At 48.9% G+C, this 23,449-nt stretch overlaps 13 protein-coding genes across 13 annotated transcripts; 9 read left to right on the forward strand and 4 right to left on the reverse strand.

The window, feature by feature from the left end:
* Nucleotides 1–348: 348 nt before the first annotated feature.
* On the forward strand, nucleotides 349–1,838 carry N7447_008053 (indoleamine 2,3-dioxygenase; the record flags this gene model as incomplete). The annotated part of the gene is made up of 2 exons (XM_057232315.1): nucleotides 349–639; nucleotides 690–1,838. The coding sequence occupies 2 exons, from the start codon at nucleotides 349–351 to the stop codon at nucleotides 1,836–1,838; spliced, it is 1,440 nt and encodes a 479-aa protein (XP_057081857.1).
* Nucleotides 1,839–2,432: 594 nt separating this feature from the next.
* On the forward strand, nucleotides 2,433–3,024 carry N7447_008054 (uncharacterized protein; the record flags this gene model as incomplete). Its single annotated transcript, XM_057232316.1, has 2 exons — nucleotides 2,433–2,537; nucleotides 2,593–3,024. The coding sequence occupies 2 exons, from the start codon at nucleotides 2,433–2,435 to the stop codon at nucleotides 3,022–3,024; spliced, it is 537 nt and encodes a 178-aa protein (XP_057081858.1).
* Nucleotides 3,025–3,779: 755 nt separating this feature from the next.
* On the forward strand, nucleotides 3,780–4,375 carry N7447_008055 (uncharacterized protein; the record flags this gene model as incomplete). Its single annotated transcript, XM_057232317.1, has 2 exons — nucleotides 3,780–3,889; nucleotides 3,940–4,375. 2 exons carry the CDS (start codon nucleotides 3,780–3,782, stop codon nucleotides 4,373–4,375), a joined length of 546 nt encoding a protein of 181 aa, XP_057081859.1.
* A 493-nt stretch (nucleotides 4,376–4,868) lies between these two features.
* Nucleotides 4,869–5,302, forward strand: N7447_008056 (uncharacterized protein; the record flags this gene model as incomplete). Its single annotated transcript, XM_057232318.1, has 2 exons — nucleotides 4,869–5,189; nucleotides 5,252–5,302. The coding sequence occupies 2 exons, from the start codon at nucleotides 4,869–4,871 to the stop codon at nucleotides 5,300–5,302; spliced, it is 372 nt and encodes a 123-aa protein (XP_057081860.1).
* Nucleotides 5,303–5,472: 170 nt separating this feature from the next.
* N7447_008057 (oxygenase MpaB family protein) lies at nucleotides 5,473–6,381 on the reverse strand (the record flags this gene model as incomplete). Its single annotated transcript, XM_057232319.1, has 1 exon — nucleotides 5,473–6,381. The coding sequence occupies one exon, from the start codon at nucleotides 6,379–6,381 to the stop codon at nucleotides 5,473–5,475; it is 909 nt and encodes a 302-aa protein (XP_057081861.1).
* Nucleotides 6,382–6,813: 432 nt separating this feature from the next.
* On the forward strand, nucleotides 6,814–8,277 carry N7447_008058 (DUF3712 domain-containing protein; the record flags this gene model as incomplete). The annotated part of the gene is made up of 3 exons (XM_057232320.1): nucleotides 6,814–7,067; nucleotides 7,127–7,551; nucleotides 7,604–8,277. 3 exons carry the CDS (start codon nucleotides 6,814–6,816, stop codon nucleotides 8,275–8,277), a joined length of 1,353 nt encoding a protein of 450 aa, XP_057081862.1.
* Nucleotides 8,278–9,150: 873 nt separating this feature from the next.
* Nucleotides 9,151–11,089, reverse strand: fbx15 (F-box domain protein; the record flags this gene model as incomplete). The annotated part of the gene is made up of 2 exons (XM_057232321.1): nucleotides 9,151–10,878; nucleotides 10,934–11,089. The coding sequence occupies 2 exons, from the start codon at nucleotides 11,087–11,089 to the stop codon at nucleotides 9,151–9,153; spliced, it is 1,884 nt and encodes a 627-aa protein (XP_057081863.1).
* A 1,336-nt stretch (nucleotides 11,090–12,425) lies between these two features.
* Nucleotides 12,426–13,782, forward strand: N7447_008060 (caspase family protein; the record flags this gene model as incomplete). The annotated part of the gene is made up of 4 exons (XM_057232322.1): nucleotides 12,426–12,441; nucleotides 12,667–13,471; nucleotides 13,532–13,701; nucleotides 13,757–13,782. 4 exons carry the CDS (start codon nucleotides 12,426–12,428, stop codon nucleotides 13,780–13,782), a joined length of 1,017 nt encoding a protein of 338 aa, XP_057081864.1.
* Nucleotides 13,783–14,832: 1,050 nt separating this feature from the next.
* Nucleotides 14,833–15,321, forward strand: N7447_008061 (uncharacterized protein; the record flags this gene model as incomplete). The annotated part of the gene is made up of 1 exon (XM_057232323.1): nucleotides 14,833–15,321. One exon carries the CDS (start codon nucleotides 14,833–14,835, stop codon nucleotides 15,319–15,321), a length of 489 nt encoding a protein of 162 aa, XP_057081865.1.
* A 950-nt stretch (nucleotides 15,322–16,271) lies between these two features.
* On the reverse strand, nucleotides 16,272–18,248 carry N7447_008062 (sugar porter family MFS transporter; the record flags this gene model as incomplete). The annotated part of the gene is made up of 8 exons (XM_057232324.1): nucleotides 16,272–16,480; nucleotides 16,531–16,661; nucleotides 16,718–17,356; nucleotides 17,410–17,647; nucleotides 17,697–17,707; nucleotides 17,762–18,017; nucleotides 18,069–18,120; nucleotides 18,177–18,248. The coding sequence occupies 8 exons, from the start codon at nucleotides 18,246–18,248 to the stop codon at nucleotides 16,272–16,274; spliced, it is 1,608 nt and encodes a 535-aa protein (XP_057081866.1).
* An 842-nt stretch (nucleotides 18,249–19,090) lies between these two features.
* Nucleotides 19,091–19,570, reverse strand: N7447_008063 (uncharacterized protein; the record flags this gene model as incomplete). The annotated part of the gene is made up of 1 exon (XM_057232325.1): nucleotides 19,091–19,570. One exon carries the CDS (start codon nucleotides 19,568–19,570, stop codon nucleotides 19,091–19,093), a length of 480 nt encoding a protein of 159 aa, XP_057081867.1.
* A 720-nt stretch (nucleotides 19,571–20,290) lies between these two features.
* efm7 (putative nicotinamide N-methyltransferase Nnt1) lies at nucleotides 20,291–21,217 on the forward strand (the record flags this gene model as incomplete). The annotated part of the gene is made up of 3 exons (XM_057232326.1): nucleotides 20,291–20,437; nucleotides 20,492–21,076; nucleotides 21,137–21,217. The coding sequence occupies 3 exons, from the start codon at nucleotides 20,291–20,293 to the stop codon at nucleotides 21,215–21,217; spliced, it is 813 nt and encodes a 270-aa protein (XP_057081868.1).
* A 386-nt stretch (nucleotides 21,218–21,603) lies between these two features.
* Nucleotides 21,604–22,976, forward strand: N7447_008065 (putative RNA polymerase II Elongator complex associated protein Kti12; the record flags this gene model as incomplete). Its single annotated transcript, XM_057232327.1, has 3 exons — nucleotides 21,604–21,609; nucleotides 21,665–22,018; nucleotides 22,080–22,976. 3 exons carry the CDS (start codon nucleotides 21,604–21,606, stop codon nucleotides 22,974–22,976), a joined length of 1,257 nt encoding a protein of 418 aa, XP_057081869.1.
* Nucleotides 22,977–23,449: the final 473 nt, after the last annotated feature.

The raw sequence follows: 23,449 nt of genomic DNA on the forward strand, positions 1-23,449 counted from the left end.
GCTTAGAAATGTCATTTTACCGTCCAGGGATCCCCGGTGAATTACGTGCTTTTCTACGAAAACTCTGACCGTTTTATCTGCCGGACATTTATCGTAAATCTTATTCCATCCGTCATCATCCTCGGATCCGGACTGTTCCTGTCTCTTTCTCTGAATATAATCTTGCTTTTACTAAAGCCCTGAATATCCTGACTATCCTGACTATCCTGACTATCTTGACTATCTTGACTATCCTGACTATCCTGCATCCCCTGAATCCCCTGAATATCCTGAATATCCTGAATACCCTGAATACCCTGGATCCTCCCCCCCCCCTGTGACTCGATCCAGGCCCCATCATCTTTTCAAATGTTGCCTCCCGTGCCAGATCCTGCCGAGTTTGGAGTTACATCCGACTATGGTTTCCTCTCCCCAGACCTTCCCCTAGAGGTTCTCCCCGATCCTTATTATGCCGAATGGGAGATGATTGTTGGGAATCTCCAGCCATTGATATTAAGCAAACGCCTACAGTCGATGGTGGACCATCTCCCTATACTCTCTGTCATACATTTACGGTCCGAGGCTGAGTGGCGTCGCGCATATGTTGTACTGGTGTTCATACTCCATGGTTATGTATGGGGTGGCGATTCGCCCACAGAGGTACTGGCCCTTCCTATTGGTCCAAGGTGCTATACTGATCCTTTCTCCAGAGGATTCCACCTCAACTTACAGTACCCTTATTCGAAGTCTGTGAACGACTCGAGTTACCCCCCGTTGCCACCTATGCGGGAGTCTGCCTGTGGAATTACAAGCCCATCTTCTCCGACGAGCCAGCCACCAACCTGGATAACCTAGCTTGCCTACAAACCTTCACTGGATCTCTAGATGAACAATGGTTCTACTTAGTTTCAGTTGCCATAGAAGCACGTGGGGCTCCTTCTATTCCCCTGATGCTTCGGGCTATCGTGGCGGCCCGCACGGGCAACAGCCAGGTTGTAACCGAGTGCCTGCAGCGACTGGCAGAAACCATCGATGAGACCGTCATGCTGCTGCAAAGGATGTATGAAAATTGTGATCCATATGTCTTCTACAATCGCATACGCCCTTACCTAGCTGGAAGTAAAAACATGTGTGATGCCGGATTGCCAAATGGGCTGCTGTACGACGACGGCCACAATCCCGAGTACCGACAATATGGAGGGGGCAGCAATGCCCAAAGCTCACTCATCCAATTCTTCGACATTGTCCTCGGAGTGGAACACCGACCAACCGGGACCAGTCGCAGTGATGAGCAAAGCAAAGGGGACGGTGTCAAATCACGAAACAGCTTCATCCACGAAATGCGTACCTACATGCCTGGCCCACACCGGCGTTTCCTTGAGCAGATCGACTCGGTAGCAAACATCCGCCCTTTTGTCGAGGCCCGACGCGGAGACTCCGCGCTGTGTATTGCCTACGACGCATGTCTAGCCATGCTGCGTGTTCTACGCGATAAACATATCACGATAGTATCACGCTATATTATCCTGCAATCCCGCAGTGCACGCCAGCCTTCTCAATCTACCAACCCAGCCCCTTCAGCAGTGACGAACCTTGCAAGCGCGGCTCCGACCGACAAGAAGAAGCTGCGGGGTACCGGTGGCACCGCACTCATTCCGTTCCTGAAGCAAGCTCGAGACGAGACTGGGGAGCCTGCTATTGATGCCTGGGCACGACGGTTGCTGACCAATGGCCCCGTTGACAAGAACTTTGCTTCGCTGAGCAAGGTTGGCGAACAACCAGATGGTCATCTCGAGGTTGTCGGTCTCTGTGGTACATGGACCGCCGATGAAAATGAAGGTGGAATCTGTCACTGGTAGTTTATTTTTACTTTTATTTTTTCTTTCTGGTCTTTCTTCGAGCGTGGCATTGCATGTGGGATTTTATGTACGCCGTACGCGGCGACTCGGTGTTTGGGAACTTGCATGGTTTGATATGATTTTTTGAACTGGTCATTATGAAATTCATTATGAAATACATTCCTATCTGGATATTTAGTTATGGACAATATGCTCACCTGTATACAATATTGTAGAAAATTTCAACCCAACAAGGTTTGATATGACGGTTATCCCTCGATGTGAACAACCGTCATTCAGTGGACCTGACTTTCACGTGATGTGACATCATTCTCGCTGAAATACACGTGATATGATATCACACAATGACGTAGTTCATCATGACATTGTTGTAGAACTTCAATCTTGGAAGATCAGATTGGAGAAGCCACTAGAATATGTGGCTTGTAAAACATGGCTTATATATACCAGGGACCTTCCTGCCACTTTCATTTTTCACTTCAACAATTAACTTCCTTTAACCATCTCTGATCTCCACCATCTCTCATCTCTACCATCTCTCATCTCTACCATCTCTCATCTTTACCTATCAAACAAATTTCATCAAATTTCATCATGTCTGATACCGGCAACGCCTCAACTGGTCAGTCCTACCTCGACCAAGCCACTGGTCTTGCTCAGCGTGCCATGGGCACCGTGACTGGCGATTCTTCCACTCAGGTAAGCATCCACTCCAGTCCCCAACATTCTCAACCGCAACACTAACCAATCTCAGGCCAAGGGCGAACTCAAGCACGAGGAAGGCCAAGCCAAGAAAGAAGCTTCCCACACAACCGCCAAGTTGGGTCCCTTCACCGCCGACCCCAACACCGGAGCCGTTGCCAAAGACGACCCCAAGCGCGACACAGGATCCTGGGACCAGACTGTTGGTTCTGCCAAGGAGTCGTTTGGCAACCTGGTCGGAAACGAGAACCTGCGCCGCACCGGAGCTGAGCAGAACGCCGCTGGCAAGGAACAAGAGGCCAAGGGTCAGCTCAAGGACTGGGGCGAGGGCCTTCAGAACCGCGCTCAGGGTACCCTTGGATCCATTGGTGCCGCTGTCACTGGTAACCGCAGTGAGGAGGAGAAGTACCGTGATATTCATGATGAGGGCAAGGTCCGCCAGCGCGGTGCCGAGGCCGACATCGCTAAGAAGGGTGGTGTTTAAACTTGACTTCGAGATGACCTCTTGAGTTCTGTTTTCATCACACTTGTTTTATTATCACGATTTTTACGATGGCCTTGCTATGATATCCGAATTGATGCCTCGTTTCTATTCTACTCTATCCTCTTGTAATAGTGTAGCCACCAAAACCACTCCTTGTTGGATAATCTATCTCCCATGTTGATTGCTAGCAGACAGCAATTGTTTGCTAGACTTCATGGTACATACCCTGCGCTTTCTCATATATTGAAAGAGTATTTTCCCTCCTTCCTCTCTCCCATAGTAACCACAACACTTTATTGTTACCACCTTTTAGGGCTCTTTTGAGATAGAGTGATTTCAATGATTATATCTTGTTTGACAAGTCTCGTGTAAAATCCACATGAATCAGCATCTCAAGTTTTCTCTGCAATGCTACATCGTACATTTCCCCGCAGAATGAATTCTCCGAGGATCTTAGGGCTTTTCCCCGCTGGCATCTGATCCCGCTGAGACCGAGGTTGTTCAACGGGGGACTGAAAATGGAATTTTAACCATTAATTTATCAATTCAGGTAGTATATTTTGGGGGACTGAAAATGGAATTTTAACCATTAATTTCTCAATTCACGTAGTATATTTTCATCGCGACTAACGAGATATTATTCTAGATCGGCAGGCCAAGACAAGAGGGGGGGGGGGGTTAAGCATTTGATATACTATAGACCCTGCCCCGTCTAAATGAACTGCCATTTTTGTCTTGTCTACTATTTTGACAGAATGAGACTCACGGCTGCTTTACTCTTTGTCGGAACGGCCTGGGGTGCCCAACACCATCACCGACGGGATACGGACAATGGCATCAATCTTAGTGCAATCTCAAGCGCACTGTACTTGACTCTTCTGGATCGTTTTGAGGAATATACTCACATTTCTACAGACAGCATCTGATGGGCAACACAACAGCCACTGCAAACTTTGCCAACATCTCGCCGCCACCTAGATCGCTCATCCCCGAGATTCTATCGGTCGTACCCGTATCGGTCATCTGGGAACTCGTCAACCCAGCGGAGCGCAGCTCCCTTGCCAGTCAATTTAAGGCCGGTACTACCCCCGCCTGGTACGGCGCCCTCCCATCGGACGTGAAAGACTACATGTCGGTGGTCAAGTCACAAATCTCTGCGGGGGCATTGACAGCCACAGCGTCCGAGGATAAGCCCACGGCAGCAAATACGGGGGCAGCGACAGCAACTGCGACCGATGGTACTTCTGGGGCCAGCTCGACTTCGTCTAAAGGTGCGGCTGCACAGCCCACGGGGTTGACCGTGTCAGCATTGGGGGCGCTGGGAGTGCTTGGACTAGCACTAGCTCTGTGATCCACATTGCGTGTTTAGATATGACTGTGACGAGATTTGATTTCCGAAAGACCGTTTCAATTTTGCATATGAAATTCGAATAATTCCTTGATTTTTCTCTCTGGATCTCAGGATTCTTATTAAATTAACAATGACGAAGTGGCACTCTATAGACATGGGCTTTGATCTTTCGTAGATCCTTACTCGATCCTCTCCGAAGTGGAGAGGAGAAACAAAGGTCACTAATCTGGGAGAAAAGAGGATCAACATGACGATCTTCTACTAAAAAGGTGACATCCTGGGGAGGAAATGGCCGGGGAAATCCTGATATCTCCCATTCGCCATTTATTTCTCTATCTCTCACATGGCATTGCTTATCCCTCGGTCTCAGGTCACAACGCTACGTGCTCTCGGACAATTTTCCAGGCTTTACACTGAGAAATATAGGAATATCTTATAAGACACTGGCTGTTTTTGTCTCCCCATTCTTCACTTCAATACAACAATACAAAATATGCGTTTCTCACTCCTTTTCCCTTTGGCCCTGGCCCCCTTGGTTCTAGCTGCCCCCGAGCCTCGTCCCAACCCTGTCGCTGCACCGGCCCCGGTCGCCACTAGTGGTCTACTGGAGGAGCTTCCCGAACTTCTGAGTGGCGTTCAGGGTCTCTTAAGCACCGAGAACATCGACAAGTTGGACACTATCCTTGACGGTGCGGCCAAGTTGCTCGCCGCCGATAATATCGATATTTTGCAGGATATCTTGAAGAATGCCCACAGTTTGTTGACCAAGAGCTTTGTCGATAACACAACTACCCTCATTGGGGATGCCACACCGGTAGGCCCTTTTTTTTATTTTTTTTACTTTTGCTTTTTGCACTCTACTGATGCACGATATAGTTGGTCGAGGATATTTCCAAGCTTCTGGGTGGTGTGCTAGGATCACTGTGAGGAATAAAATGAATGAATCATGACAATTACTATATTTATCTTGTTGTATTGCACAATTTTAAAGAATTGGAAGATGTGTATCGAAAATCAATGAATGGAACAAATACACAAGAACAATCACATATCTCATAACGATCGGGTATATACAAACATTAGACTAAGACCAATTCTTAATTCACATTCATCTTCTCCTTGAGTCGATTCTGGTAGAATTTCAAAGGGTATGCCCGCCATTTATCAGGCATCGCCGGGTAAAGAGCCACCGAGAAGCCCATCCAGGTACGGTAAAGGGCTCGAGTGGTAACCGTCGAGCGCAAACCGTAGGCATCACGCAGACGTGGGGGCAGCATCTCAGTCGTAATCACATGCAAGAAAGGCTTCAAAGACTGCACCCAGCGCGGCATATCGTTGCTTTCACGGAGATCCTTGGCAAACAGAGCCGCATCCTCCGAGACAGTCAACCGAGGAATCTGATCATCCCAGTAAGCCCAGAATGCCTGGCGGGATTCCGGCCAGATATTGGCGGGGACACCTAGGCAGTTCATGAGCAAGGCATACTCGCTGTATGCACGCTGGGCACTGGCGTAGTCAACGCGGCCATAGACACGCTGGTAGAAATCGGTCGCGGTCGCGTACACCGTCGCCGCCATCCACAACTGCAGCGGTGGATGCTCAGAGAACCGATTCGAACGACCGCTGCCCAGCAGGGGCGGCTTACCGTCCTGTAGGAGATCGATGAGAGCCTTGCGCTCGTCGCGGGTACCGAAGACCAAGCAAGAGATGTAGCTGATATTGGCCTGGAGGGCATCGAGGAGCTCTGTTGCTAGCTCCTTGTGTCCACCGTTATTGGGGCCTGCGTCGCGGATTCCAGGCATGGCAGCTTGCAGTAGCAGCGTCGCACCAGATCCTGCAAAGAGAATACCCTCCTGGAGCATCTTAGGAAGGACCTCTAACTGTTCCAGGGCATGGAGACAACCTGAGGTATTGGTGGTATTGCTTACGGTCGCATCGGAGCCACTTGGAAGATCATTGAGGGACTTCTCATCCACTGGGGAGACGGGCGATGGAAGGAAAGACATGGTTGGAGAGTTGTCAATAGCGAAGATTGGTAGTATATGATCCCATTAATATTCTAAAAGCTTCAATTCAAATCTTCCCCAGAAAAACCCCCCCCGCAAAACCCCGAACAACCCCAAGAAATCGTGTTCGAAGAGATGTCGATCATCTCGGCCCATGTGAATAGTGTCGCCTTTCTTAGGAACAAGCCGCGGCTGGAAGTAGATCGCCATCTCCTGAAGTGCAGATCTCTCCCCTCTTCTGCGTCATTCGCCAAAGAAAGCAATCCTCCTCCGAAAAACCCGCTTTATTTCCCTTTTTTTTCTTGTCCACGGGGTCCCGCTTCGGTGTACGAAGTATGGGGAAAAGAAGGAGTCCGGATGTGTTGGGTCTGTTCTGCGCTAAATACATATACGCGGAAACCTCCCCCTTAAGCTCACCAAGTCATTGCGATCATGGGCAAAAATACAGATACCCCAACATATCTGACTTCAGATGATGCCAGATACACTCTAGGTATTCACCGTGGCCCATTGATCTCCAAGGACGATGAAGGTGCCCAGCTCGCACATGTCGAGTCGGTCGGGGGTCTGTCGTTAGAGACGAGGAAGCTGAAGCGCACTGAAAAGTTCCAGCGCCATTGGAAGCGATTCTGGTGTCTGCATCTTTTGGTGACTATCATCTTCCTGGCGATTTTCCTGCCTGTATTGTGAGTGGCCCAGCTATGCCCCCCCCCCCCAAAAGAACAATAACTAATTGCAAGTATAGCTTCCTGGTTGCCATTCCAGCCATATCACAGATGGTGGTGAACAAGTCCGACCTAGTATTGGTCAATGCCTCGGTTCTAAACCCGCGACCGGACAAAATTGAATTGACGCTGTTGTCGGCAGTGGATCTCAAAATTGCACTACCAGTACGCATTGAACCGATCACGTTAGATCTGTTCGTGCGCGATGCGGGGGCAGAGAATGCATGGGGCCAGGCTAAAATCGATGGCAAAGTCATCAAGGGCCACTCTACCTTAGGTGTGTCCAAGGTCGAGACGCCACTGACCAACTTGACCACCTGGGGGGAGTATGTGCATAATGTCGTGTTCGAGAAGGAGACTGCGCTGTCAGTCAGAGGTGTAACCAATTCATACTTGGGTGTACTCAAGGCCAAGGTCACTTTGGACAAGAATATCATGTCGCCAGGTAAGCCGAAAGAAACAAATCACCATTAGAAAGGAAGCTAACTTCATTCAAGTGCTGGATCAATTCAAAAAATTCAGTATCGCCGACAGTGGATTGATTCCAGCCCTTGAAGACGGCTCCAACCTAGTTGGGAATGCCACGCTTCCCAACCCATCCGTGTTGACTCTCGACATTGGCACAATTGTCCTCGATGTGAAGAGCGGCGACCTCGTCATTGGAAATGCCACTCTCAAAGACGTCACCATCAAACCAGGCGACAACGTCTTCCCTTTAACCGGAATCCTCGACATACACACAATGATCGAGAACCTCGGAAAGGTGCTTGCGTCGCAGGCAAATGCCCTCAAAACCGGCAACTTGGCCCTGGATACCGTAACCCGAACCGTCACCTGGAATGGCACGCTGGTGCCATACTACACCAAGGCGATGAAGGAGCTGACGCTGACGGCCAACGTACCAATCGCCGATCTGATCAAGAACACTGTTCACAACCTGCTCAGCGGCAATCAATCTCTTACAGACATTCTCAAATCAGGGGGCGACACGAGCACGCTGCTAGATGACCTTACAGACAGCACTGATGACAGCGACACCACCAGCTCAGCCTCCGACCTTGCATCAAAGATGAAGACGAGCGTGGCGGTGCGGGATCTGTTCCGTGGGGCTCACCCGGTCAAACGGGATTCAATCATCGACTTGTTAGCCGGGACGTACATGAAGCTGTGAAATGTCAATCCCATTTCACTTATGCTCTTTCCTGCTTTGTTTGTCTCTTTTGGGCATTTTACGTTTCCTTTTCTTGTCAATAAAGGTCTCCGGATTCTGGGTTCCTTGTACATGATTGCGAAGTGCTCGCGCGCTGATGCCTAGACGATACTTGATTCCCCTTTGGATTGTGGCAGCTGGCTTTTTTTTTTTTTTTTTTTTTTTTTGGGATGGCGTTGTAGGAGTGTGCTGCTGTCTTTCTATCTTTAGAGATAAAGATAGGCCTTAATGTTGTTTTTCCTGTCGAATTCATTCTTCAGGCAGTGCATCGGTGAGCTCGTGTACTTTCTGTACACATGGCTGCCTGTCGGTCTGGGCTTGGGTCGGTGCAGATGATAATGCATAAATTATAAATTATACGACGATACGAACGGATCTGATTCTTGCTTTGTATCTTCAAAATGACTTGCTCAAACAACTCCACGTCTTTGAATTGGGTAAATTAACAGAATATGTGAAAGTTAAGGAATTGAGAGTCCACCCGGGCACTCCGCGGGCGTCAATATTGACGGTTAGGGCTTCCCGGGTTGGGGAATGATAAATTGGAGCACATGCATATAGGGCTGTGTTGAACATCTCAATTCCTACGGTATCCAATTGATTGTAAGTAAATTTTCAATGGTAAATCCAAGGAGTTTGCTGCCCAAGGCCTCCCGAGTGCCCGAATTGACTCTAGTGCTGAAAGAGAAGCATGCACGACCTCGTATACTAAGTTTACTGTGTGCTGATGTAAATTTTAATTTGTTCTTTTTTATTAATATTGGCTTGTTGGCATCTATCGTCGTGTGACAGCTAGTTTTATACCCTGTCTAGGTTGAGTTATGCAACGTCCTTCTAATCTCGATCCCGTCTCCCACGCAGATAGTACCCGCGGTTGATATCCATGTAAAAAGGCGGTGCTTCTTCCACGAGATTGCTTGAAGGGGAAAACGGAGGTGGTGGTTTCAGTGTCCTTGGGAATAGTTCCCCGGGATCCTGGTGATGTGCACGAGAGGTAACAGGTGGAAGATCTGTCGTAATAGGAATTTGAAAATGAGGATCAAAGCTAATGAGGATAAGAGCTTGTTGATTTGGGGGAAGTCCAGGGGCATCAATTGAGTAGATGATTGAGCGTTCATCTGCAGTACTTTTCACGGATCCAATGCGCGGACCTGGACAGAGCAATTGTTGTAATGCAGGCGGGGCGTCATCTGGAGGCCACATGTGCACGCCACGACACTCAAAGCGTTCCTCGGAACCTTCAATAGGACGGCCATCTTGGTCCACTTGGGTGGGCTGGAACAGTCGGTTGCGAGGTCCCTCAATTCCCTCCTCGTCAATGGGACTTTTGCGCTTGCGCGACACTGTACGGAGACGGATCCGATCTCGAGATCGCAGATTATCACCGGCAGGGTCATTGACAATGTCCACAAAGGTAGATGCACCGAGATGGTAGCTTCTGTGTTTAGTGCGAGCTGGGATGAATTCCTGTCGCTTTGTAGAGCCAGACTCGTACTCGGCATGGTAATGCCGCCGCAACCTTTTAGCAGGCCGCTCATCGTAGGGGTGTTCGTTCTCAAGATCATAATCCATGGAAACCCAAGATGGAGTTTCGATGGCGCCCCCTGAAAGAGGCGCTAGGGCTTCCTCTGGCGTGGGAAGTCGCTGTGTGTAGTATGTACGGTGGTTTTCGCTCTTGCCATCCCGCCACTCACGGCGACATTCAAGTATGACTGGCCGGCCAGTCGTTTCGTCCTTGCGGATTGAAAGATCAGTCCACATCTCATTGATAGGGCCTTCTTGATGCTCTCGGCGCCAGAAGCGACCGTTCCATTTGCGGCCATCTTCGCGAGGGGCATGGCAGAACCAATGGTAAAAAGAGGAGTGTACTTCATCGTCATCTGAGGCAACCTGAGTTGAAACCGCATAGAGATGCTCATCATGCATTTCAAAACACAGTGTTTGGCCAAGATCGCCATCGACCACTCGGTCGAGAGGGAAGTTGATAGGTTCACCCGATTCGAGATCCACACCAGTGATACACCACACCCCATCCGAACCATCGGCGGCGGTAAATGTGCCATACCATATGTAGGATCCACTGTGTCGTACAAAGATTGGTGCGGATGCTGGGATGGTCTTACGGAGCAGGAGACGTCTCTGTGCCCGGTGGGTTTCCCGCCACGCCATGTTGATTACGAACAACGCGTCCTCGGTCGCGTTCACCTCGGCCACTCGGAACACGAGAATATCATCGCTGTAGCTCAAGAGGGTAACCCGGTCTGCTACATCCGGCTCCGCGGGACCGGTTACCAGGAAACTAGGGATGACCTCGCGGAGATCCATGACACGCTCCCTGGATGTAGTACCATGCACGTCCAGCACCCGAATCCAATGGTCAGAGCGGTAACATAGGTAGCCTTGGTTGTACAGAAATTCGGCCCCGTAGCCTAAGCAGACCACGGAATACGGATTTGCCGTGGCGACGGCCTCGTGGATAGCAAGCCGATGCCCGACGGCTTTGCGAAACCCAGACTGGGCCGCTATAGCAGTCTGACCTTCTTTGCTATGGAGTAAAACATTCTGTAAACCAGGGTCAGCATTGTAATTTGAGCAAGGGGGCTTGACTTGAGCTTACCTCGACGGTTTTGCGGGCAATCTGTTCGCTTTGCGACAGAGAATAGAGAGCACGATTGGTGCGACTGAGGTTCACAAAATCACGGTCGTCCAGCGAGGTCGCGATCTGGTAAAACACATCAAATGGAAGAGTGTCCAGACTCTGTTGAGTGGGCATGGCTATAAAAGTGGCCAAATATTCAAGTAATCAAGGGAGAGAGAGTCTCAGACAAAAGGGCGACTGCCGAAAAAGAAAAAAAAAACAAAGCAAAACGAAGTCCATATCTCAAATTCATAGATATGGAAGGAAGGAACCCGATTTATGTTTCAGGAAAGTGAGATAGGAGAACCTTGCGGAGGTTGAGGCTCTAAAAAGGATTGGTTCCGCATGAGCTACCATGGAACACCCCCCTTCTCGTATACCAAAAAAACCTTGGAACCGTAAGAGCCTCAACAAGGCTAGACCGAAAATGGCAAAAGCCTTGAATCTCTTGGAGTCTCCAGAGCTTCCAGGGTTGGAATGTTCCAGGGATATTAAGCGTAAGAAAGAGTACGAGTAGATCTCCCCCGGATCACGCAATTGTCATCACAGGGGGGGCTGAGATCTTTTGAGGCTCTCGTGGTGTTTTGGTTTCGGATTACACCCAACATCTCCGAAATTCGCGGCTCATCCCGTCTCCATTTGGCCTAATACATGGACACGATCTTCTCGTGACTCGGATTAGGTGGGGTCCGCAGCTTCTATCCAAGACCCTTCGTATTGGATCTTCGGTGCATGTGTGGCTCCGGGGTATGATAGCTTGAATAGTTACTACTATGCACTTACTATGTACTCCGTAGTACTCCGCAGTACTCCGTAACCCGTATAGACCTTATCATTGACTTCATTAAACAGAACATGAAGAGCCGCATGGACGCGTTTCTTCCAAGCCACCGCCTCAGTGGCAAAATTAGTCTCACCTACGCACTTTGCTGCATGCTACCTCAGTTGCCCAGCTATTCTGAATCTAGCTCTTACTCCGAACCTCCGTACTACTTTCTTACTTTGAATGTTTTTCGTCGTAATCAGGTACCGTCACGTGAGGGTTGAAAAAGTCGCTGCCTAATCGATGCAGCCTGAGGCTTGGACGGTTTGGTTTCTTTAGTTTCTTGGTTTCTTGGTTTCATTATTACATATTATATATTACAACGGAGGCTGTCATTGGAGATGAATAATATGAACTAGAGTGATTTACCTGCAGCCCTAACGGTGGATCCCCAATATCTCTTTGTACCTTGTATGCATTGAAATTGCCCAGGCACTAAACTTGTGTAGGGAAGGTGTAAATGTCCTATTTGCGTGACCCACCCATGTCAGCCGAATTACTTTTAAGCTGTTCAACTTCTTCTTTTCTCTCTTCCATCTGGGGATTGTATACTAGTCTTGATGTATTATCCGCCTCACGCTCCCCCTCCCGGACAAGGGTCTCAATGGGGAGGATATCAACAACCTCCCCAATGGCAGCCGCAGCCCTATGCTCAGCCCTACGGGTATCATCGACCCCAATCATCTTATTCGGCTCCTAGTCATTCCCCCTATCCATCGCCTTATCCTCATCCTTATCCCCAATATCCACCCTCTCCTACCCCGCCATATGGCCATACTCCATCTCCTCGCCCTCCCTCCCACCAGCATACTTTGAGCGCCCCCCAGAATGGTAAAGTTCCATATGCCACGAAAAAGAAAAAAGTTGGGCATCACTGACCATTGAACAGGATTTCCTCGTGCAAATTCCCCGAATCTGCCCCCAGCCCCACCACAGAACTTTCAGCAATTCGGGGGAGGGGCTCCCTCAAACTACAAGTTCCAGTACTCGGCCTGTACCGGTCGCCGCAAGGCTTTGTTGATTGGAATCAACTATGCCGGGCAGCCTAATGCACTCCGAGGCTGTATTAACGATGTCACTAACATGTCCAACTTCCTCACCCAGAGATTCGGGTATAAGCGAGAGGACATGGTCATTCTCACCGACGACCAACGGAACCCGATGAGCCTCCCCACCAAGGCCAACATTCTACGTGCCATGCAGTGGCTCGTCAAGGATGCCCAACCTAACGATTCCTTGTTCATCCACTTCTCCGGTCACGGAGGTCGTACTCCCGATCTGGATGGAGACGAGGACGATGGATTCGACGATGTCATTTATCCACTGGACTACCGCGTTGCCGGCCACATTGTCGACGATGATATGCATGACATCATGGTGCGTCCACTGCGACCCGGAGTGCGATTGACGGCGATCTTCGATTCGTGCCACTCGGGTACTGCCTTGGATCTGCCGTACGTCTACTCGACGCAGGGTGTTCTCAAGGAACCCAACCTGGCCAAGGAGGCAGCTCTGGACTTGTTCAGTGCATTCAATTCGTATGGACAGGGCGATCTTTCCAGTGTCGCCTCGACAGCGATCGGGTTCTTCAAAAAGGCAGCCAACGGCGGATCGGCCCGTGAGCGCACAATTATGACCAAGACCTCTCCGGCCGACGTGGTGATGTTTTCAGGGTCCAAGGATACACAAACCTCGTAAGTGGGCGTAGCTTTATAATTTCAAGGTAATAAGGATTCAAGCTAACCCCGAAATAGAGCCGATACGTTCCAAGACGGACAAGCGCGTGGTGCATTGAGTTGGGCGTTTATCAAATCACTGCAACAGTGGCCCCAGCAGAGTTACCTGCAGCTATTAAATACGATCCGAAATGAGCTCGAGGGCAAATACTCCCAGAAGCCGCAACTGAGCTGCAGCCATCCTCTTGGTAAGTTAATAAATAAAAAAATCTTTTTTTCTTGTAGCTGACTCAAGATCGACAGATGTCAATCTCCGCTTTGTGATGTAATCGGAGAGTTTTCACCTGGCCCCTTGGCACTTATGACTGAAATGTAGCAAATGAATCACCTGAGACCCATGTGCGGGGAAGTATGTTACCATGTGTGTAGTATTGTAGTATTGTAGCTGTAATACAAAATAAAAGAGAGTAATATAGTTCAATCCGATCCCGCATGTTCCACTATGGGCTTGTCTGTGTGGTTCTGTGGATCCTCGGCAAAAATGGGCAAGTGTTTAAATGTTTTTTTTTCCTCTTCAATAACTTGAGGGTTGTTATATCATGAGTACTTCTAAGACATTTCCCTCCAAAGTTCTTGAATAGTAAATGTCTCAGATTCCATATCTGATTCTATAAAAAAGTATAGAGCCATGGCGCCATTCCCCTCCCCCCCTGAGCGGAAATCGGACCAATCAACAATGAGGAATCCACGATTCCCGGTGGGAACCGTGGATGCACTGTCTCTGCCCCTTGGTAAATGTCGCAACACGGGCTATTTTTTTATTTTTATTTTTGCTTTGCGTATGGGAAGGACGTGGAAGGGGACGTGGAAGGAACCCCAGGAGCGTGAAGAATGTAACATTATTCTAAACAAGATCGTGGCTTTTTCCTGCCGCGTCATTGGAAGACGATACAATCTGATAGACCCATTGTTTTTCTTCCACATGGACAACCTTCTACTATTTACATAGCAGATCGTAGTGTAAATAACAATGCTCCGTAATGAAGAGTCTAATAATAGTCAATAAGATCTACTCCATACCCTTTAAACAGTAACATCCCCTATATTACATGTCATCTAAGTGTTACGGGACTAAAGTGTCCATGTCTCTGATCCACTTTTGGTCTTTTTCGGAATTCCATCAGAATACGGGCCCTTTTTGGCTCTTTTTTTTTTTCTCTCTCTTCTTCTCTCTTTCTGACAGATCACCTTTTGAAGCCATGTTGATTTCATCTACAACAAACAGTTCCTATTCCTCCAGTGTCTCTTCTGAGCCTCATCCTTCTCCATATCAACATCCCCCCGCATCCACACTTTCACTCAACTCCCGCCGAACCCGAATGACTGTCAAATACCCCCGGTTTTACTCGTCCCCCGTGGATGAAGAAACCGAGTCAACCCCTCTACAAGTCTATGGCCTAGAGCAGCGAGAACCTTCCATCTACGACAAACCTCCCAAACTGTTCCGCCGGGTCTCGCACGTTCTAGGCGATATCCGTGAAGACTTCTCCATGGACGCCCGTCAAACCACCGAGAAGCTCAAGCGTCGCTCAACCATGTTCTCCGACGGGCCCGGTTTGAGTGCTCCTCCATCACGCTCAGCTCCAATGACATCCCACGGACCTCCGCGGTCGCGGCCAATATCCATCATCTCCTTCGACAATTGGTCTGCTCCCAAACGAGGAATGAGCCAGCGAATTTCCCGCCGGTTGTCGGTTTTCTCTTTGCGGGGCAAGCCAGCCAGCACTAAGGGAGCCAGCATCTCCTCGCCGAATCTAATCGGTTCATCAACTCAATACGGAAACAGGAGCCAAGCTTCCTTCATTTAATGACCGGATGTGACGATCATAAAGAAAAAGAAAAAAAAAAAAAAAGAATTGCCATCTATGAACATGGGACCATGCAATACGCGGCTATTCATACAGAAGAGGGGGTGTTACGGTATAATCATTCAATTTGGACCTTTTGCTTTTTCTGCATCTGCTATATCCATCATTTTTTGGGGTGGACAGCGATCATTTTGATTTTATTAATCGCTAGTTCATGTTTGGGGGTTTTGTATCTACTCTCTACTTGACCTGCGCATAGCTCGGTGTTTTGGGATGATTTTTGGGATGTCTGGCTTTCTGGATTATGTGAATTAATGGGTTTTTTGCTCCTTGACATATCAGAATAATATATCATATCCAGAACCCCTTGAATGCTACATTGCTCTCGAGTCCAATAAATAGCACGCTAATTGCGCCACCATGCAGCCGGCATTTCACTTTAAACCAAGTAACTGCCGGGACTAACGTGCGCCAGCCCGTCAGCCAATGTCTAAAAAATAAAGGCTAAAAACGTCCATTAATTATTCCAAACGCGACCGCTATATGAAACGGAAAACTCTCAAGTACCCGTCAAACATACCGAGATGGGAAGAATGATCTGGGATGCACGGCAAACTAGCCGTGTTTGGAATGCCCTTGTGATTCGTTAAAAGAATGCTTGGACATAGAGGGATCCAGGAATAGAATATCAAAATCAAGTAATTAGTCCAAACCCGAATATGGGTTATTTTTTATCTATGTCCTTTCGTCAGGCCAATTCATTGCATATAGGATCCGTTACTGAAACAGCTTACTAGCTATTAATTCCGTGCATGTACTCTATCGCTGCATATGAATATGTACATAATTCCACAGGTTGTTGGAACGTAGTCTTACGCTCCGCTGAACGTTGAACACAAAGTCCTTCCACTATATACTCATGGCTTTGCAAAGTCTACCACAGTCAAATCCTACGTTTGCCTCTCTCCCTCGGTCCATTCCACATGCTCTGCCATCTCGACGGGCAAAACTATCTTGCCAGCCGCTCTCTCGAACTCTTCGTCTTCGCGATCAATGTATTTCTGCGGGCGTTTTTGGCAGATAGCATCCGGATCTCCAGACACAATCAACGATGGGTTGGTGCGGTAATAGGCATCAAGGTCCTCCAGACTCCGGTTGGCTACAATGACAGTAAGTAAGAGCAAGAACAGGGGAGAGTATCGAGCATACCTGTTTCCGGGTAGAAGAAGTAGAGGATAGGTAGGAAAGCAGCATTGGTCACCGTCCAGACAATCCAAAACTTCCAGCCAATACTCTGAATTCCGATTGGGGTGATCTCCACGACGATGAAGTTTGTGAGCCTGTACTTTGTCAAAAAAAAATCCCAATGAAGTATACCCGCCACTCAGATACGCACCAGTCAGTGGCAGTTGCAGCTGCAGCACCCTTTGTCCGCATCGGTAGGGAGTTGATCTCAGTGGGATACAACCAAGGCACCCCCAGCATGCCGATACCAAATGCCCCAAAATAAAGGAAGAAAAATACGACCGAGGCATTACCGTACACGCTGCCATTATCACTAGTCTCAACATACCGAACCAGAACAGTAATAATGAGGAAGCACGCGAACTGCCCTAACGTTGATAGAAGCATCAACCCACGGCGACCCATCCGCTCAATCAAAAGTACAGCTACACCCGAGAAAATCAGGTAGGAGACGGCATTGCAAGCCGACAGCAATCGCGCCATTTTCTCCGGCAAACCAACCGATTTGGTCAGGACAGTGGGCATGTAATAAGACATGATGTTGATACCGCCAAACTGCTGCATGAACTGACTACCCATACCAAGTAACAGTCTGCGCAGTGTCTTGGTATCATTCTTCTTGTCCTTCTTGAGGAGCCCGCGCCAGCTCATGGCGTTCTGTCGCTCGTATTGAATACTGAATGCGATTTCGTTGCGCTGAGTTATCACCACGGGGTCATCAATCGGTTTTGCTTCGAGGCAGCTGAGCACTTCAACTGCCTCTTCTTCTTTGCCGTGGGCGAGCAGCCAACTGCGGGTATCTTGTTAGATGAAGCCATCAAAAGGATTGGCGTGTATGCTTACCGAGGAGACTCTGGCAGCCAGGGCGTTGTACCCCACAGAATGAAAAAGAAAAAGAATTGAAATCCGAGTGGGAATCGCCAGGCCACAGAGCCGCCTGCAAATGATAGTCCATAGTTGAGCCAGTTGACGATACAGTAACCGGCAATGTTCATCATCATATCTAGGATTACGAGTTTTCCGCGCCATTTCGTTTGGGATGTTTCGGTCTGCCAGATTGGGGCTGTAGCTGTGTTGATACCTATTGAGTGTCAGAATATTGTATTTTCATTGGATCCGATGATCTTTACCGTTGCCAACACTACAAGGGGTGTTAGTAGATGATCAAGTGTTCTGAAGAGAAGTGGTTACTTACCCTAACACGATACGACCAACGAACATCTGCGCCAAACTAAACGAGCTTGTTTGAATAATAGCTCCTATTGCCATGACGGTAGTTCCCAGCAGGATGGCTTTCTTTCGGCCCAGACGCTCACCAATGGTGAAGGCGATAATAGCTCCGAAGAAACAACCAATGTCATATATGGCAGTTACTGTGGACAGGGCGGTTGTCTTTGTAGGGCCGACCAGATTGTGGCTTTCGAGGAAATCTTGTGTGATCACAACGCCGCCTAGATTGAGTTAGGGTTAATCCGAGATTGTACAGTTTCTAGAATACTCACTGAACACTCCTTGGTCGTAACCAAATAAGGTCATATCAGTTGCGCATGCCACCTAAGACAAAACATGTCAATTCCAACCAAACACTATATGAGTAAACTTGTACATACCGTAATCCAAAAGGTCAACCATCCCCCAGTTAACCCGAAGTAGGGCTTTTTCTTCTGAGAGACAGTACTCATATTGGAATCGTAAATTGAAATGGAAATATCTACTCCGTACCCACGTTCAAGCGGGTGGGACTTCATCCCATATATAGTATAGAAATAGCCTAAATAAGTTCCTAACTATTCTAAAGACTCCGGGGTATGATCTCCCGAAGTCGGCTCCGCTCCGAAGTCCGGGGAGAAACGCGGGGAAAGGGTTCCACGGCAACCCCATTATCCAAAAAGGGTATCCCGTAGAGCTTGATCATCTAATCTTGATACCGGAACGAGTCAAATTAGATTCGCTTAGATTCATATGGAAGAACTGCCGAGGCCCTTGCGTCACTGGCTTAATTAATTGCATTGGAAAGATGTCGGCTATGATTGCGGCTTCTATTGACCCAGGAAAAGCACAGAGGTAAGTCGAACTAAGAGAGAGATAAGGTATAAGTGGACCTCTGGACCTCTTTGTATGCCTAGGCTATGTGGAATATTTCTAACTACAACTCTATTTATTTATTGGGAACGCTTTTTTTAAACGGATATTGCATGTCTCGTAAGTAGATGATATAGGGGCTGTAAGCCCTAAGAAATTTAACCGGGAAAACACCGTCTCAAGGCAACACTGGACTTAACCTGCAAACATCCGAAGATAGAATGCAAGTTTGCACCTTCTAATGGGTAGGTGTCTCTGCAAAATCCATAACAATCCAAACCCTAAACCCCTCCCCCCCACGTGTAATACGCCATAGTAATCCCAAACCCCAACTCTAGAACATGGAGCCAGTCCATGTGCCCCGGGGATGCACGTGCGCAATTGGCACGGCATCTCCATCTCCGACCCGGGTCCCTACCCTATCTAGCCGTAAACCTCAAAATCACAGAGTGACACTCTCGAGATCACGCATGACAATACCCATTTGAGCGCGCTTGGCTGCCTCGGCAACGAGACTGAAGTCCTGCAGAAAGGGTGCTGTGGCCGTTGGACCTCCGCGGCCAGTTATCTGATGGGGATAAGCATCGGAGGCAGGCGCCGGAGCGGGGGCTGCATTCATAGGTAATACTGCATGTGTGTTGGCTGCGGGGACGATGGGAAGGGTATTCGGGTTGGATGTGTTGCCGAATGCTTGTGACAAGGGTTGCATGGGAGGGGCTGAGGACTGCGGGGAACAGGCAGATTGTAGCGAGGGTGAAGAGAACACCTGTCTGGTCGCATTCGATGCGGCCTCTAGGGTACTTTGAGTCTGGGTCATGGTGGGCTGTCCAGTTGAAGGGTCGAGGGATGAGGAGGAATGACAGGTGGTAGGTTGGGTGAGAGGTGTTTGAGGGTTGTAGGTTGTTCGCAGGGTCGAGTCCATGACGTTGACTAAAGCGGTCCGATCTTCAAGATACAACAAAGAAGGGTTCGCAGTGGACGTGGACTTGGGGCAGATGGTAGAACAGGGAGAGAGGGGTTGCTATGGACAAAGATGCGAAAGGGAGAAGAATGGAAAAGAAAGCAGAGTGGCAAGGAAATCGAAGCCGCTGAAATCGACCGAGGATGCAGATTGCAAAGCTCAGACGGATTTAGCCGGGGTGACTTTCCACTAAGCACTGGACGAACAACCAGAGAAGTGAAAGAGAAACAGTCTAAATAAAAGTCAGAAATACATCTCTCAGGGGTGCATATGATCTTTTGAAAGCAGGCAGGTTTTCTCTTCGACCCCCGAGATTTGCCCGCGTATTGTGGCTGTATTGTACGGTATCCGATCTTCATATTCTCCGCATCACGTGGAATACACGTGATTTCCTATACGTACGTATAGTTCACACTGATGTGACTAGATAATGTAACAGTCAATGATCTCTAGACTGGCAATTGTTTATATTGTTTTAAGGCGAGGCAATATAAATGACATCCGACCGTGTACATATCTCGGAATCCTCTAATTCCGACCTCGGGATCCCGAGAGATCCGGTAATCTCTTGCTCTGTTAGCCCACTTTCTTGATGCCTGAGGCAACCACGGGAGAAACCGATAAGAAATTGATAACTGATACTGATATTTTTTCCCCTCCATAGCATTAAAGTCATATACCATGGCCGACGACGAATTTGATGCGGGGAATCTTTTCCAGGACCCGGAAGGGTACTATCCTGAAGATGCTCCGCCCACATTTGCCGAGCACTGCATGCTATCAGGCCAGAAAGTCCGCGTCCGTCTTGTGGGCGACCACCCCCTCTATGTATGATATCAATTGACATGATCAGCCAAGGTGCCTACTTACAGACCTTGACAGGGAAATCTGCTATGGAACGCTGGCCGAACTAGCTCTCATTACATTGAGGAGCACACCGAGGATCTCATCCGAAACAAGGATGTCCTCGAGATTGGTGCCGCAGCAGGCGTTCCCAGCATCGTGAGCGCCATTCAGGGTGCCCGTACAGTGGTATTGACCGACTATCCGGATCCGGATCTAGTTGAAAACATGAAGCACAACGCAGAGTTGTCGGCGAGCGCCATACCCGCGAGGGAAGACGGAAAGCCCCGCCTTCACGTCGATGGCTACAAATGGGGCAGTGATGTGAGCCCGCTACGGGCCTATCTCCCCCCTACTGCCGATGGTTCTCCATCCTTGTTTGACGTCTTAATCATGGCGGATGTGATATACAGCCACCGTGAGCACCCCAATCTGATCAAGACCATGCAGCAAACCATGAAAAAGGATCCCAACTCTGTTGCTCTGGTTATTTTCACCCCATACCAGCCCTGGCTGTTACCCAAGACCGAGCAATTCTTCCCGTTGGCCGAGGCGAGCGGCTTCGCTGTCACCAAGATCTTTGAGAAGGTGGTGGATGCGGTGCTGTTTAAGGAAGACCCTGGCGTAAGTTTACCTTTTCAAAGTTCTTCTTTGCGTTATATCCATGGTGCTGACTCTTTACAGGATGAAAGGCTCCGAAAAACCGTGTTCGGATATGAGATCCGATGGGCGCAGGATCAATTGGATTCATCCAAAGCTGTTTAAGCGTTGATTTGATACCCCCTACTTGGAACGATGACATGATTACATGACAAAAGTTCGATAGATTTTATATACATTGAGAGAAGATCACTCTTGATTTCCGCCTCTGTTCTATTCTGTATAAGGCACCTGAACTAAATACCTCTGCCTCCTACTTCAGGCCTCAATTTCACTACACAACCTTCCACTGTTGCTTTTTTGTTTTCCATCCTGTACCCAAATTAGTAAATAGCATCGAATGCAACGATCATGTCAATTAAAAAATATTTTAAATTCCAATGAAAGCCCTAGAGAGCATAGGTGGTTAGATGTAGATGCGGGTCACATGCCACAATCCCCCCGCAAAGAAAAAAAAAGTCCGCCCTGAACAAACACCGCGACAACTAACGATGCCGGTACGTCGAGAAACCTTTTAAATTCTGCAATCAAATCTGACAAATATACATTCAGCTCGTCGTTTTAACGGGATACCCGTGCTCCGGTCTCACCCACCGCGCCAATCAACTCGCATCTCTGTTTGAGAAACACCAAGATGAAGTATTCGCAGCTGCCGAAGCAGGCGCGCAGGTCTCGTTGAAGTCTCGATACAAGGTCCATGTGGTCGCTTCACACGATTCCTCCCATCCACGAATTGTCTACGACCATGCCCGCACCGAGAAGGAGGCGCGCGGCGTCGCCTACGCGAGAGCCAAGCGTGTGCTCAAGCGGGACAGTATCGTTATCCTCGACGGAATGAATTATATCAAAGGATGGAGGTATCAGCTGTGGTGTGAGGCGAAAGCTGCGCAAACGACATGCTGTGTGGTATGAGCTTGGAACGTGCCAAATGAATTGCGACACCCAATGGCTGACAAGTCTGTTACAGGTTCACGTCGGAACACCCGTCGACCAGTGCATTGCCAACAATGACGCCCGCCTGCGCCGAGACGCCAGAAAGGAAACATACGCAAAGACATCGGATGCGCAGACCTCCAAACCCGAAGATACTCCCGCACCCTACTCAGAGTCTACCGAGGACACTGAGGAGGCCTACCCATCTGAGCTGCTCAATAACCTCATCTTCCGCTACGAGGAACCAAGCACTCACAGTCGCTGGGATAAGCCCCTGTTCACAGTCCCCTGGGCTGACGCAGAACCCCCGGTAGCAGACATATTCGAAGCCTTGACAGGCGTAGTCATCCCATCAACCGAAGGCCCCACCGAAACAGCCATCCCAAGCTTAATGGACTCCCTCGCATCCACCACCATCTCAGACGTCGCCAGTATAGCAACAGGCACTCGAGGCGGTGGCCGCAGTGGAGGACTCTCCACACGTGCCCGAATCATCCCACACCAAGCTACCGTCCAAGCAGCGGCAACAGACTCGAACGCGATGTACGCCATGGAAAAGCGGACATCGGCAGTTGTGACTGCAATCCGCAATTTCACACAGACTTACCCGTCTGCGGAAGTAGCGCTCGCGCAGAGCAGTCGCCGTGATGCAATCGCCATTGAGGTTCCAGACGCAACTGTTCCCATTCTTGTCCCGTCCCATGTCGCCATGACTGGAACGACGGATGAACTCGCCGCTGCTGGTGGGGTTTTGGCTCTACCGCGGCTGCAGAGGCTGCGCAGACAGTGGATTAGTTTGAACAGATCGTATATTGGTCGGGGACACGGCAGTGGAGGTGGTACGCTGACGGCTGATCAGATTGGGGATGCGTTTGTGCGGTTTCTCAATGCTGAGTTCTCGGGCGTGGTTGCAGAGGCTGCTGAAGAATAAATACTTTGCAGTTGAGTAGGATCAGATAGATTAGATGTCTTTTTCATTACTAGAAAAAGTTGGTAGTTATGAGATTAACGAGGTTATGACTTGGATACGCTTCAGATCTACAGGATATACGTTTAGGAATTGCAAAGTAAAAAAAGTCATTTGAAACAAGAACGCAACACCTATCTCTTTCAACAACAAATCAAATCCAACCAATTGTTGGACAATACATGACTATATCTCTCTTTGCTGTCATTCTTCTCTTTTTTGAGACACTGTATCCCGCTTTGCTGTTTCCTCCGCATAAGTTTCGGGTCTTGTGTCATTGGGATGGTTTTATCCATGGATCTAGAGTGCAGCCCAAGAAGCTCAGAAGCCCTTGGTACTGAATCTAGATCCCCATGTGGTGAGCAGCTTGAGATCGGGGGCAGATCACAAGCTCTCTAGCGTGGGGTGGGGTTCCACGCTGGGTCCTATCCAGTTCC

This window comes from Penicillium robsamsonii (genome assembly GCF_028829455.1).
Source record: "Penicillium robsamsonii strain IBT 29466 chromosome Unknown utg000005l_segment0_segment0, whole genome shotgun sequence".
Taxonomy (NCBI): Eukaryota; Fungi; Ascomycota; class Eurotiomycetes; order Eurotiales; family Aspergillaceae; genus Penicillium; species Penicillium robsamsonii.